This window comes from Aspergillus alliaceus, assembly GCF_009176365.1.
Source record: "Aspergillus alliaceus strain CBS 536.65 unplaced genomic scaffold BDW43scaffold_35, whole genome shotgun sequence".
NCBI classification, from domain to species: domain Eukaryota; kingdom Fungi; phylum Ascomycota; class Eurotiomycetes; order Eurotiales; family Aspergillaceae; genus Aspergillus; species Aspergillus alliaceus.
The window spans coordinates 150,416-165,505 of NW_022474718.1; the positions used below are offsets into that span (position 1 = coordinate 150,416).

The 15,090-nt window shown below is 47.7% G+C and overlaps 4 protein-coding genes across 4 annotated transcripts; 3 read left to right on the top strand and 1 right to left on the bottom strand.

Moving 5' to 3' along the window:
* Positions 1–165: 165 nt before the first annotated feature.
* Positions 166–1,711, top strand: BDW43DRAFT_282775 (acyl-CoA thioesterase). Its single transcript, XM_032042668.1, has 4 exons — positions 166–272; positions 354–792; positions 872–1,224; positions 1,317–1,711. The coding sequence occupies exons 1-4, from the start codon at positions 210–212 to the stop codon at positions 1,359–1,361; spliced, it is 900 nt and encodes a 299-aa protein (XP_031898156.1). The 5' UTR covers positions 166–209; the 3' UTR covers positions 1,362–1,711.
* A 7,777-nt stretch (positions 1,712–9,488) lies between these two features.
* On the top strand, positions 9,489–11,302 carry BDW43DRAFT_313134 (uncharacterized protein; the record flags this gene model as incomplete). The annotated part of the gene is made up of 6 exons (XM_032047522.1): positions 9,489–9,716; positions 9,802–10,076; positions 10,141–10,234; positions 10,296–10,443; positions 10,537–10,857; positions 11,001–11,302. 6 exons carry the CDS (start codon positions 9,489–9,491, stop codon positions 11,300–11,302), a joined length of 1,368 nt encoding a protein of 455 aa, XP_031898157.1.
* A 1,099-nt stretch (positions 11,303–12,401) lies between these two features.
* Positions 12,402–12,827, top strand: BDW43DRAFT_313135 (uncharacterized protein; the record flags this gene model as incomplete). Its single annotated transcript, XM_032047523.1, has 1 exon — positions 12,402–12,827. One exon carries the CDS (start codon positions 12,402–12,404, stop codon positions 12,825–12,827), a length of 426 nt encoding a protein of 141 aa, XP_031898158.1.
* Positions 12,828–13,301: 474 nt separating this feature from the next.
* BDW43DRAFT_282778 (uncharacterized protein) lies at positions 13,302–13,557 on the bottom strand (the record flags this gene model as incomplete). Its single annotated transcript, XM_032042669.1, has 1 exon — positions 13,302–13,557. A coding segment is annotated over exon 1 (166 nt), but the record flags the coding sequence as incomplete, so codon positions are not given.
* Between the last annotated feature and the right edge of the window lie 1,533 nt (positions 13,558–15,090).

Consider the following 15,090-nt stretch of genomic DNA (forward strand, 5'->3'; position numbering starts at 1 on the left):
ATAATTCGATCGAGCCCAATATCTTGCCAGAGGAGGGGCCATCGACCACCAATCACGGGACTCCCTGGAAGCGTAAGCACGATCATCCACCCTGGCTCGCTGACGGTGTTCCAGGGTATAAAAGACTGCCCGTTCATCCCCCCCCAGCCCGTGATCACCGCCAAACCACTCGGCACCATCCGATTCGCACATTCGTCGAATCATCACCCATGGAAAACTACACCATTCCCATAGAAAAGGCTGTTGACCTGACGCCCGTGCCTTCGCAACCGGTACGCCTCTTCTCTCCAGTTGTTTTCCCTTGCTCTGGTACTCGGTCATTCCCTATCCAAAGTACTGATTTTCGTCCTCAGGACACCTTCACCAACGCTCAACTACTGTGGAGCTTTGTGGGCGGTTATGGAGTCTACGGCGGATCGACTGTCGCCCACTGTCTTGTGGCCGCCCAAAAGACCATCCCAAGCGACTGTGTCGCCCACTCTCTCCACTGCAGCTTCGTGGCCCCCGCCAATCCAAAGCATCCGATTGAGTATCGTGTTGAACGAACACGCGATGGGAAAAGCTTCCTCACGAGGACCGTCCACGCCACCCAGAAGGCCAAGGTGATCTCAGCGGCAATCGTCAACTTTGTGCGGGCGGGAACATATAGTAAGAGCAGCGACACTGACAAGGCAGGAAGGCTCGAACACGAGCCAAAAAGGCCCGAGGGTTTGACATTACCCGATCAAGCCGAGATGGATGGGAAGGGGATAGATGGGCCATTTGAGACGCGCTGGGGGGAAGTCCTGAACCGTAGGTCTTTCCCTGGCTCTAGCCGTGCTTGGGGCTTGCTCGCTCTTTGGACTTGTTTAGATCTAAGGTGGATGAACAGAAAGGTCCGACGACCTGGTCAACACTCGGATCCGATACTGGATGCGAGCTAAAACACCCATGCAACAGACGGGTCCTCAGGTCCAACTTGCAGCGCTGTCATACATGTCCGACGCATACTTCATTGGTGCTGCAGTACAGGTATATGACGTGCCCGGTCAGACGTTCGGGACCAAAATGGCCATGGCAGCTAGTTTGAATCATACGATTTACTTCCACCACCCTGACGCGGTGCGGGCGGATGAGTGGATGTGTTCCGAAAGAGAGAGCCCGTGGGCCGGCAACGATCGCGCGCTGGTGATTCAGCGGATTTGGTCCCCTGAAGGGATCTTGGTGGCCACGTGTGTTCAAGAGGTACTTATGACTTCCACCTTCTCTTCCCCTCCCCAACTGCCGATGTTTGCTTGTGTTGGTCACGTTTAGAATACTGACCAGTTTGTGCCCAGGGAGTTCTGCGTGTCCAGGCGCCCTCCGAAAAGGTGAAACTGTGAGAATCTCGTCTGACCGAGCGATAGGCGACATCCTCAATGCTAGCCCGAGGAAGTCGTTGCGTCTTTCCGGAGAACCAGGACTCGCTTTTGCTACCTATATCACACTTTCTTTCCTTGCTTGATAGCCTCTAAGAGTGAGACAAATGATTCAGTGATGAAGAATACGATGGACATGTTATAATGTAGTGTAGTAACTTAGTCGAGGCTATCCCATCCGATAGCGCTCGTCATGGGAACAGAATTGGAAAGGGTTGTGGCTAGAAACATCATAGCCTTCAGATATACAATGAAGTTCGAAACAATGGAATCATGCGGCTCTGGGGTGGAAGGTGGCGAAAGCAACGAAGATTGCTTTCTCTGTTTCTACCATATCTCTAAGAAAAAGTACTCCGAAAACCACGAAGTAGTCCACCACGGGGATTGAAGCGTCTGACTCACGGTGTTAGAACGAATATAGTGCCCAGCTTCCCCGACGGTGACTATTCATATGCATTGTTCGGCCCAAAGGACAAGGTTCGGTGTTTTTGTCCAACTTCTTGCTATTGTTGTCCAGTTTAGAGGGCCAACATTGATCTATGCCTTCCATGTTGGCCCTAGTAATATTTGGTTGTGAAAATTACCCCGCATACAATGCAGAGGTACCTAAGTACCCTACCTGGTTACTCCGGGTCTGTATTTTACATACCAGGAAATACCTACCTTAGGTACCTAGAGGTACTTACTCGTTACCAGTACCTCAGTCATACCGGTTCTAGCTTGCTCTGATAAATGCGGTGCCTGTGGAGCTGGGCAGGACCCACGAATGGAAGAGGCAAACCAAGAGACAGAGGTAGTAAAAGCAAACATATGATACCACGTCTTCTCTTACTCTCTTTCCCGAACAGCGTCACCGTATCACTACGGAGCAGTCCCCGTCTTAGCTAGCGTGCCTCTATAGGAGGAGGGACTACGGCAGAGTCGAGGGAGTAGCAGGTAACAGTGATGGACTTATCATTTCGTTTCGAATAAATGTATGCAGACTTATCTATAGATAGATAGCTTACGTGTGCGTAAGATAGGATTGGCATCAATACCTATCGTTCACCCCTCTCATCAGTTCAATGCTCCGCCTGCCTTCTTTCTCCCCCCTATCCACGCATGGAAATCGAATGACCACTACCACTACCACTACCACTATTCTAGGCTACCTACTTCTTCTTTCGCTTTCTTTATATCTATCAAAAACCATGCTAGGCAATTTATCAAGTCTGAAAGAAGGCTTCACGTCACCGTGGGCTCTGAAGATAATCGGCTGTTTATTCTTGAAAACGGATCCACCTCGTAGTAGTCACCGGGCATACTCCGAAAGAGTTTGATCGTGCCAGAGACGATGCTAGGGTAGCGGTGGTAGTCTTGCGGCGACAGGCGGAAGCTGGCAACAGCGCCGTCATCAAATTGGGGCCCGAGTTGCTTGTCCACCACGAGGTTGGTGATGGTAAAGCAGCCGGCCATCGGGTGAGAAGGCCACAGACTCCTCGAACGTCTGTCGGAGAGAGCCCGTGGCCGGATCCTAGAGCCGTATTATTATATCTTCCGAGCCGGACGCCAGTAGCCGGCTATCGGGTAAGAAGGCTACGGACCGAATCTAATCTATATAGTTTTTGAGCGTCTATAGTTCTGTACTCTAGTTTTTATAGATTTATAGGAAGAGGTAGATCTATTAAAAAGCTTTAATTCGAACTACTCGCGAATTATTATTATTCGAGGGGCAAATACTACCTTTATATAATAAATTTAGAGAGGCGCTTCATCGGCTATCTATCGATTTTTTAAAATAAACCGCTTTATATTATGTAGAAAGGCAGACAGATTAAAATCCTTATAATAGTTCTACCCTTATTAGTATATCTTGTAGATAGGCGAAGATTATTTACTCATATAATTATATATATCTCTTGCTCTATACGCTGTTACACTTTAACTACCGCCGTATCCTCCAAGAGTAACCACTAAAGGGCCAAAATATTTCAAAAAGGAGGGGAGCCTAGAGTTTTCCAATGCGCGATAATCTATATACGAGTAGATTTCATTAAATTTCGTAAGGATTGTAGCTGAAATGAAAGAGATATTGATGTAGAAACCAAAACACTGTTTAATAACGGTGAAAACGTCGGATGAATCATCATTTTATCCATCCTAATTAGGAGATTTATGCACATTGCCCTCGCACCCAAAGTTAAAGGCGTAAGGAGAGAGTAAATTCGAAATAAAAGCTTTTGCGCGAGGAAGCAACTAATTCACATCCCTACATCGACCCAGTGGGCCCGTATAGCTTGACTCCCCTACATTGGTAACAAGGTTACTGTACTATGGGTTGCGCGGGTCCATATGTCGATCAGATTCGGGTTGAAATGGGCGGGATGAGGGCAGGAGCTCGAGGGCTGGAGTCTAGGTGTAACTCGCTTCTTAAAAGAATTCTGATCAACCTTGACTACACTGGAGCCTTTACAGAAGGAACAGAGGTTATACCCACTTCATCCCACTTTCTCTTGGGGTCCTGGATCAGCGGCTGTGGTGGAAGCCTTGGGAAGTCGAGATCCGAGAGTTTGTCCAGGACCACCACTGCTATCAAGTTTGCGGATCAACCAGGGTCAAGTTCGATCTACCTGTGTACCAGAACAGGGCGGATTCATGAGTTTATAGAGGAGCTGAAGCTGCGACTTCCAGAGAACATGACGTACTATCGTTCGCTACAAAGAAACCCCTCAACGTTCACCAGCACCATGATCATCTATGGAGTCGGTGACCATCTGTTGAACTGACCTCCTAAACGTTTGGAAATGGCATAGGAGATGAGCCATTCAACATTCGCGGACTAACTAACAACTATGCTTACTATTTCGGCTGACTGACTCGGGCCGCGGCCACCCCGCGCATGCAGACTGCAGTCCGAAGTTCAGGGCATAAGGTAGTACCGGTGGTATTGTTGTCTTGCTTCTGCATTTTCTTGGTCTACGTCGATATACGTAACGTTAAACAAGAGTGCCACCGCTCGTGTTCTCCATCCGTAAGATCGTAAGACCTTCCGGTGTCTTAGATACATTCATCACTCCTGTAAAGCTCACCGCGATGAGTAACCTCACTCAATCAACAACATGCCAGGATTTTCCTCAAATCGTTCCGCAGAAAGGATTCTCGAGGCCCTCACATGCTGTCCCGGGTGAGCATTTACCTCTCGGGGTCCATGTTCCATCCAGGCATTGCTCGATAAGATCAGCATCACAACGCCATGCTCCGGTCGAACAGGATGTTTTTCCAGGAGCTGTCGCTGAGACAGTTCGTGAAGATGGTATCTCTGATGCAGATGGGCTGGTGCTACAAACACTGTGTCCTCCTGTCGATGGACCTTGCGCGACACCTAGACCTTTCGTGTCAAAACTATATAATGTCTCATCCACAATTTCCCAGGAAATTGAAACATGGCCGTCAGCGCATGTACTTTTCGACAATTCACTGAGGATGGAAAAGCTAAAGTCCAGGCCTGGGGCAGCATTAGGGTCCCAAACATCGTCTGAAGCCGAACCGGTTCCACAGCGTTCACAACCGTCACCGATGAACAGTGGTAAGTCCGAAGGTCTGCCTTCCACGGACACGACAACGACTATGCCTCGGACGAGCATGCATGGTTCAGGTGGAATGCCGAAGGTGACGGAACAGGGATTAGTGATAGTCTCTTTGGCCTGTGGCGCTGGTTCCCCGGCCTTATAAAAGGATGTGGTCTCCCACAGTCACTCCAACCTCCGTAACACTTTCTACGTTGACTGCACAGCCAGCGCACCCCTCTCCCAAACCCCGTCCCAGATCTGCAAATTGGTATGCGTGCCGGTAATCCAGTCTCAAGTCATCATTAACTAATTATTCCGCAGAGAGTCACTCGAAAGCGAGCGCACAGTCCCAGTTCCCCAGCAAGTGAAACCAAGAGGCGCAGAACAGATTCTGAAGAGGAGGCTCGAGACGATGTTGTCTCGACTGGATCCAAAAATAACGAGCAGGTATTTAAGAACAAACTAATCTATTCGGCTAGCACTGATGTTCAATAGACTATGTCGTCACCCAGGCGTCGAAGCACATCGCTAGCCCCGAGGCTGCTTTCACCTAGCGATACCGGCAACATGGAGCTGTTTGACATTGCGACAGAATTTAATGAACTCTACAGAACTGCTACTGTGTAAGCCATTTTCATAGATGATTGCGAGTATACTGCTGATATGAACTCCAGAGTCAAGGATTTAATTCCCATGTTGACAGAAATGACTAGGCTAGCCCTTCTGGGCAAAAAAATGGCGGACGAGCTGATCAGCCTCAAATCACGCAATGTCGGGCAAGAAAACTCCCAGTTGCCAAAAGCCTACAAATTACAGTAGTCCATTTGGTATCTACTTGTTTGGGCCAGTTGTACTCTTCCCATGGCTGCGTGCAAAGCGGAATCATCGGTGCTCTTGTCATCCTCAATTTTGTGGCTTGCGTTTAGATTCCGCCGCAATTTGAAATAGAGAAATATATTCTGGAATAGACTCCCCGCGATCTAGTAGACTGATAGACATGGGGAAGCTGTCTCAATACACACGTGTTATCCACATACGAAAATGGTTTAAGTCGTCGCCCTCTTTCTCTCTTCCTTCTCGCTGTAGTGTTACTATTCTATCTATCGAATACTTCATGCAACGATGACCTCGACCGAATTTTGACCTCGAAAGGCTCCTTTGTTGGAGAATCACTGCTTGCATTCTGGAGCATAAGCGCCCAAGCTGCAGAGGAGTTATAGAGCATGAGGATCTCATACATGAGCTCATCCATTCCCCGTCAATACTTGCATCTCATTAACTAGACAGAATTTTGCGGATTCCCGATTACGCCCGTCAAGCTGCCCTCACGCGGAAATCTCTCTGTGGATTACCCACTCCTTTATTATGGGCGTTGTGAACAACAGCCGAAAGCGGCTCTCCCATAGCAACCAAATGATTCGACTGGACGATAACCATTGCGCGGTGGGATGGACAGCAGAGTACGCTGGACCGTTGTATCCAATGCGCACCTTAGGGTTGAGAAATATGCTTTTGTCCTTGGACAGAGGGTTGTCAACATGGATCAAGAAGCATTCGGAACCTTCCAGGTGGTTGCTTGCCAGACTGTCTGGGATCCCACGGAAGCGAAGTGGTGCATTTGCAAGAAACGGGCTGGCGCGCATCGCAACTATTGCCGATTATCAACAATTTAGTTTCTCCAGTCCAGCAAATCGCCAATAACGTGGTGTGGGACCGATAGATGTGGCATGGCTACAGTATTTGCTCGTGGTGGAGGCCGGCGTCAAGTGCTCATCATGATGATGGACACATAAAATTCAAATGTACTGGGAAAATAGACACGGCCATTGCGCGAGGGCTGGAAGAGTCCATTGTTCAATTCGGTAAGCGTATGGTTAGTCATTCTATGACCTTGACGGTTGTGTTTATGCGCTGTTCTCCCTCGTCCGCAACACACTAGAAAAGCTTTACCGTGTCCCTCATATCTCGTACCTGTCACTGGCAGTGATGTTAATTTTTATTGGTCTTTGATACCGTAGCTGGAGCGACTCTGACTGATTCGTCCATTGAGATTTACTACAAATGCCTAAGCGAGGTGTGGTGTGCCGTCTGGGTTTGTTTCTGCATCCCGGCCCACGGAGCATTTCGCTGGTGCATCCGTTTCAGGCTACTGGACCAGTCCAGCTTCACCGAGTGCCTCTTCTGGAAATCTTACCCCTTCACAGTCACACTAATGCCGCGGCAGAAAGAAGCAGCCGTCAGATGCTTCATCCGGAGCAATAGGTCTGCCCTTGTTGTGGCCCTCTACTTCTACCTTCTGTTTGTCGTTTTTATAAAACTTCATGACATATAGAGCATGCTTGCGCATTAGGTACCACACCCCACGACAGAGGTACAGAGAAGTCCGAAACCGGTCTCCATATTGTATATACAAGGAGTGCTTTTCGAACCCTGATCAGGTGATGCATTAGTCTGTAAAGGGAACGCTGGTAAATAACAGTTTTGTTCTGTACCGGTAATAATACTGGAAGGCGCGCGCTGCGCACGCTGCGGCCCTGAAACGACCAGGGGAAGAGGATAACTATGTGAGGTTATGCGAGCTTGAACATGGCCCACGGGGTCCTAAGTGCGGAGAAGACAAGTTGGTAATAATAGAGCACTCAAGCCTTACGTAGACATTGAATTGGACATATCAGCATAGGATCTTTGAGCGTCGCTCGGGTGTAAGGAGAGTAATTAAAACTGATGATTCTTCCTCTTCGTTGGCTGTCTCATTTCTTGCTATTTAGATATATATATGATTGTCTAGCTCCGTACATCTAGAACATCTTGGGCGTACCTAAGCGGATCCAGATCAAGCTTTTCACAGCTCCAATTCACATCTTCCATTAATCCTCGACAACACCTAAAATACAACTCTTCTTGTTGCTCAAGTCTCATGGTCCTAGCCAATACCTCTCATCAATTGTATATAGCAGCCACATATTTAACGTCACCTCAAACTTTTCAAGATGATAAATATCAGCATTACATCATGCAGCGAACACATAAATAAATACTATTATCCATTGGAGTAGACGGGGAGCAAATCACTCTCTTTGTCTCCCTATCACCATGCCCCAAGACATGTACAGTATATTATGCTAGATAGAAAAGCAGAATAACCATTCAAGTGAGCGGCACCTTTATAAACGGCCATTCAACTGATCCAACTCAGTAGGTTGGACAGCGGCATACGCACACCCTTCGTATTCTGGTTCTCTAATCGTCCCGCTTCTACCGATTCCTTAATCGACAAGGTCTGGGACCTGCAATGGTAAATAACGCCTAGGTTGGCCCAATATATTATCGGGCCATAGACAGACAGCATGCCAGCTGGTATGAAAGTGATGGCAGAAGCAACCCCTCCCATCATTAGCAAGCTCATTAAGCCAAGCATCGAGGATCTGGTCGAGCAGCATCTCATCTTAGTATTTCACGATAGCTGGGACTGGTGTACAATAGACTGAGAGAACTTACGCTAGCAAAGGTTTCAAATACCAATGTGCTTTCTCGCTGGTGGTTTCTTTGAGTGCGTCCAGGATATTGTCCATCGCGGTCAGGTCCGCAATAAGACTATCCTTCTCGACTTTCATGTTCCAGTAATTCTCACTATGGGCGCTTGATGAGTAGTCTCTGGGGATGAGATCTGATCAGATGAATTGGGGTATTAATAAGGTATCCATCCACTGTGACCCTCTTGGGGAGCGGGCATACCTCTTATTGTATTGGGTGATTGGCTCTCTGTAATTCTTGACTCCTCTTTCCAAAGCTCTTGAAAACGGAGAAACTCCTTGAGGTGGAAATCGGCGGATCGTTTGTGATGTCTCCACCACGACAAGAGCTCTGAAACTGGCGTGTGAGCGTGTTCGACCAGCTCCCATTCAGCGTGGGAGGGGCTGGAAGCAAATACAAACATGCTGTCACTTTGTTCTGTGACTAGTGAAACTGTAGATTGCATTCCAGGTGTATTAGCACCTGCCATGGTTGGAAAAGGACGAGATCTCTCTTCGTGTTTTTTCTTGGGGGGTGGGAGGTTGAAAGGGGAGAGGAAAATAGACAGGCTGTGGTTACCGGGGGGTTGAGAAACTACCCTGTGGTGACTGCGACGGATGCGCCGGAAGGATAAATGTGTAAAAACATGGTGAAAAAATTTATATAAAAAAAAAAAAGAAAAGAAAAGAAGCAAAAGTTGGAAACCAACGGCAAGTCTGGCTCTTGATTGACTGATTCCAACGATCAGTTCGCCCGGGCGGCAAGGCTGTCTCATGCATCTCTGCTTCCAAGACCACCATCACCCTAATCGATTGGAAATGAGGTGAGGGATATTTTTCAGTGACGTGGCCAGTAATTACCGTTTAGATCGGAACACGGCTTCTCGGTTGGCAAGACCTCCGGTACGGAGATGTCGACTCGGAGAAAAGGTATAAGGAATAAAGATTCCCTTTCGAACACCTCTAAGCGCCAGGCTACTTGTATTATTTCACGCTCTGCCAACAACTAACGCCAGCATATGCTCCCAGCCATGGATGAGAGGGCTACTGGTCTGTCCATCCCTCTAATTTCCATCCCAAGGCTGAAGGGCAGAGTGCAACTATGGCACTGGTGCGAGGAGGATGAGGAGTATTTTCTCGAGCTTAACAACAAACTCGCCTCGCAAGCTGCACAACGTAGGCTTCCGGACTGGGAGGTACGTCGAGTGGAGAGCCCAGATACTCCCTATCGCGCTGGTCAAACATTTGTCGCCATTGAGGTATGCCCTGACGACCTTGCATGCATTGATAACCGTACCAAAAACGAGGTCACTTGTTAACAAATTTCTCCACCACAATGCATAGACCGAGTTCATCCACACAAGCATCACCCTCAACGATCCACGCGCCCTACACGAATGGAACAAGCTCTGGAAAGTGATCCTAGACCTGACACCACAGTTCTTCAGGGACATCGGTGGGGAACCTATAGTCGTTAGCATGATGTCTTCAAACCTCTTACTGCAAGGACAACCTCTCTATGTGGTAGTTGATACTAAGGGCCCCCTCAAGCTGCGAGAGACCATCGTCCCGACTCGTCGGCGACGACCACGATCACAATCTGGCTGGCTCGCCCGTGGGTCAGTATCTATATGTCCCTGTCCACCCAATCCGGCCCAGAACTTTATACTGATGCTTAATCAGGAGAAACATGCTTTCCCTATGCCTCTTTACAAGCTCCTTGAGTGGCTGGATACCGTGGTCATATTCTATACCAGCCACATTGACAATCTATGCCGTATGCCGACGAAACCTAGCATAGACCTAGTTCAAAGCACTACCTAACGCATTATACACAGACCTCCTCCGTAATAGAATATATCAACGACCGATTGTCGCCGCCTCTTCTGCGTTCAGATGAACCCGGGAAGAACGTGGCCCAGACACTGGGGCACTATCGCAGCAAATACGCAACCTGGAAGGACTACATGTCACAAGCTCAAGAAGGTACATACATACACACATACCTCCACAGAGATTCTTCCTTCTCTATTCACCATTATTCTCCAGCATATCTAATTCTATATATACCAAATCTAGCCCGAAACCCGGACATTGGAATCAAACGGCTAGAAGCCTGCCGCAACCTGCTAATCGCGTTCAGCGCATTCGAAACCGCCACTCTAGCCCACTTGACTGCTGACATCGAGCCATACTGTGAACGTATAGCTGAATCCAGCTTCTGTTTAAAAGCAGGAGCTACTGCCTGTGTAGTCGGGTTTGCTGTCTGCGGTGCAGCCGCCTGTGCCGCATGGACGATAACCGCATGGTGCGCAGGAGGTGTCGGTGTTGTAAGTGCTGTATGCGCCTGCTATGGGTACTTCAACCCAAACATTCCCCACAGGGAGCTCATCCAAGAGTGTTAGTCCTTCCTGTTTCGACCCCTGTCCCTGTTACTCTCACTATTTCTGCCCTTATCCCTATCATCTACATGACGGCCATATCCCCGTCCATGGCCACAGTCAGTTGCACGCTCGCTCTAACATCAGATATGTTATGAACAGTGCGAGACCTCTTCAAATCGCTCAATAAAAGCCTCCACACACTTTACATCCGAACCTGGGTGTCGTTTTATCAGAACGTCCTAGGAATCCCCTTCGAGCAACTAAACGAAAGCGAAGCATACGAGGTTCTGAAGGGATGTGGCGTGGACCTATCCTTCATCCAAGAAGTAGGGTACCAGAAATCCCTCAGTGAGAGAGCTATGAAGCAGCTTCAACATGATAGTAACGCACTTATGGAGAAGTTTCGTGAGTTGTTTACGAAGGTGGGACAGGAGATGATCTTTCAGGACGTCTCTGCGTGATGACATTGAAAGTCTAATTCTTTTTCCTTTATACATACACTGTGGCCTGTCTCTATTTTCTTCGGGACATTGTGGACTATTGTATAGATACAGGTATTGTTTGGAGGAGTCTGGAGGTGCGGCGCTGATGTGCAAAATTACGGATTATCTGTGGCCGGAGTACCTACCGAATTATATGGTCTGAATGTCTCAGTTATAATTTTTTAGTCTGTTCCCATGTTATATCTCCACAGTACCGGTTGTTAGGGTTGGTTTGGCTTACACATATACATAGTACACACTCCTCTCCCAGTAAGTCACAATCATCCTAGTAACGCCCCCACTCCCCAAGAGCGGGAATCAGGGCGAAATTGACAAGGGAGATATCGGAACCCAAATAACAGGTCACACGAGCAAGTGCTGTCCGCGAGAGGCGGCGTGGAATTATCAGATATTGCGTAGCCGCAGAGCTGCGACTAGCGTATGGAGGAGGGCAATCACGAAGGACGAAGCTGCAAGAAAAGCCCTAAAACCCTAAGACCAAGACAGAACCAGAGAGAAAGAGGTAAGACAAGGAGCAAATCAGAAGAGCGCGTGGAAGGAAGCTCTCTACAGCAAAACGTCATAGTCTTTTGCGTACGCTCTCGCAGGCTCGTTTACTTTTTCCCTTTCTCTCACTTCGTTCGTTTCAGGGCATATAGCTTTGTAAGATAATAGTATCTTAGATACAAAGGCCTAGAATCAGTGTCTGGGAAGACTGGAAGGTTCGATGCTAGCCCACTAAGCGAGAACAGCTTTCGAACTGGCAACTTGTCCAAAACCCTTTCTTTCTTTCCATTCTGTGCATCTAGTGGCTGTTGCACTGCAGTGGCCTTGTTCCCCCAGGTCATCTAAAGCCAAGTTGATGGGCAAAGATCGATAATCCAGGTGATTTTTCTACATTTCCAACCTTTGCTCATCATTATGCTGCGGCTTCGTGTTCCTAGGCGTCTTATTGGACACATTCAGTCATGGGCTAACCCCTTGCAGCTTGTCTGCTTAGGTTTCTATCAAACAACCGGACAATGACCAATAGATCTCCCAACTATGATCATGCTTATCAATCTCGGATGATCGAACCATGGGACGGCGACACTCCCAACATGCACCCACTCCTGGTTACTTTGGTTGTACACCTGCGACCTTGTATTCTCCTAGCCCCGCCCTAGAGCCTGGCCTGCAGCCCGATCAACTAGGATTCCTCCCATTTAGTCTGTGGGAAGAGAGTGTCGACTACGATGAACGACCACCTAAATACGTCTGCTACAGTATCGCATGGAAGCTTGTACTCAACCGCAAGACGGTGGGTAAAGTGACCGAAGAAGATTTGGTCGTAGCGAAGTCATTCTGGAGAACCACCTGGATCTGGAACTTATCTTCGAAGAGCCCGACTCTGGATTCTTTATTCAGAAGTACTAAAGCGTCTCTGATTGAGCTGCCGCTCCATGATCTCACCTCCCCATTCAACATTACCGGCTACCATTTTGACCACAGTTTCGCTAACTAACAGCTTTGGTCCACATTGATCAAGTGGACAATTCACATTTGGCCGCCATGGCTCCCTAATCTTACGGCTATCATAACAATATCTTCGATAATGAGCGCCAGGTCACTTAATCTTTTATATTCAAAATCTATCTACGGATCTGGTGCCGCTGCGTCCTTGGATTTTACTGGGATTTCTGACTTATCATACTTTTCTGAATTAGCCCAGAATATTTCCCAGCTCCAAATAAAGAGTACATCCCGCAGTAGGCTCTCTTTTACATATGGAGTCTTTTGAGACGTTTTATCCCCACTTCCTCCTTGCCTGTTCTGCTGAGGAGTTGTACTGATCATTTCAACGATAAAATAATCTTCACATATTCTAATGGTACGTGGCTTTGCACCTCCCTGAATAAGACTGACAATATCTCCTTCTTGAATAGACTTTGCTGAAGCTTAGAGTGTCCATTGAGTACCCCAATCACTCTCATAGCTCATTGACCTCGGCGCAGTATTAAAGGAGACCTGCACACGTTATCTATTATATTGAGAACTGCCACTTTTCACCGAGTATATTCAGCTCAATATATATCCCCTGCCCTTGATCACAGCTATCTCCATATCAGGCCAAGTCTCCAGAGAATGGATTTCTGGGAGAACAGATTCAATAACCAGATGGAATAGTGTATTCCATGGAAGCTCATAGTTAGGTAGCAGATCAGCTTTGTCAGGGTCATTAGAGCTCATGCCAGGGCCAAGTAATATATCTCCTTGCTGTGTCTCTTGGTAGCCTCACGGGTGTCGTACATATCAATCAGTTCACCTAGAGACAGCATTCCATATCACTGTCTTATATATCCAGGTCGGAAGATCGCTCCCCTCAACAGATAGATTATTGAGCGAGTCAGACTTTCTAAACCTGGATCAGCCTTGTAAGAAAGGTCCAATCCATTCAAGCCTGAAGAAAAGGTGTACCCGCTCATCTTAACAGGGCTACACATACTCAGAATAGAACGTGTAACAATACTGTCCTCATTTAGCAATAGGCGAAGCACCGAATAATACTGGGCCCTGTTAGATGTAAAGAATATTCGTACTGGACCATTGTATATAATAATCTGTCTAAGAATTTCTCAATTCTGTGTTTATGGTGGTTTGAAAGTACAATTTGGATATATGCTTGGATGTAAGTCTGAGGAGCATACTTCGCTCTGGGACTTAGCTGTGTAACCCCTCTTTATTAGGTATGATCGGACTTGTCACTTCCTGAAAGCCCTGCAATATTCTCACAATCCCGAACGGGCACTGAAAGAGTGAGGCTGTGTGGGATGCTCCTTTATTGGTGCTCCGAGAGGCCAACCATTTCATACGACGTAAAATACAAATATCCGGGGTAAACAACGCTTCTGGGAAGACCATGACATTAGGTCCGCTGTTTATTATCTTGATCCAAAGCAAAATGTAGTACGAAAGTTAGGCACCTTTCTTCTAGGGAGCCACAGGATCAATCCTCTCCTGAATTTCGGCCCAAGCCAGCAAAACCAATACCTGTACTTTTATTGCCCCACTGGCCTTGACAAGTCCTTGTCCGCTCCCTCGCAGCAGTGACACCTCATGGCGCCGCGACTTGCCGCCTCTCAGCTTGAATTCATTCGTTATATGATCATCACTAGATTAATAACTACATCTCAGATGGCTGAGGCTGCTGGTTGCAGCAAGCGCTCGATAATCAACACCCGCAACCAACCAACTTTTCGGAAACGCTCGCGCACCTGCAAATGGTGGCGGTTGACCGCGACTGATTACCCCAACTATATTGGATGCTCTCCGGGATTACTTGAGAGAGATACCAGACCTATAATTGGACGAGATGGTAGACATTACACGGGAAGAGTCTGATGTCCGTGTATCAACATTCACAATCAGCCCGGCGCTTCGATCGTCCGGATGGTCACAGAAGGCAACTCGACAGGTAGCAACGGAAAGGAACACAGACCTTCGAGATTGGTATCCCCAAGATCTATCAGGGTTTTGTTCATATCACCTGGCCTACGTAGACAAGTCAGGATGCGATAGGCGGGCAGGTCGCCTCTTTATGTGACTCCAGTTCGAAATGCTCGGTTCAAAAGGTTCGGGTGGATGGTGATCTGATATTGATTTAATACCGACATGGAGATCCATAACCTAGCCTCGCAAACTTTCACCTGCCTGTACTTCAACTGAACCACCCGTAGGCAAAGAATGGATCAAAAGCACTGCCAACGCGTTACTGCGTGAGGACATAT

What these genes read in the sequence shown, in the direction of transcription:
- BDW43DRAFT_282775 (XM_032042668.1), top strand. Translation starts at nt 210, where the DNA reads ATGGAAAACTACACCATTCCCATAGAAAAGGCTGTTGACCTGACGCCC. An exon ending in CGCCCGTGCCTTCGCAACCG is followed by an intron (nt 273 to 353) that starts GTACGCCTCTTC and finishes TTTCGTCCTCAG; the next exon opens with GACACCTTCACCAACGCTCA. An exon ending in TGGCCACGTGTGTTCAAGAG is followed by an intron (nt 1,225 to 1,316) that starts GTACTTATGACT and finishes GTTTGTGCCCAG; the next exon opens with GGAGTTCTGCGTGTCCAGGC.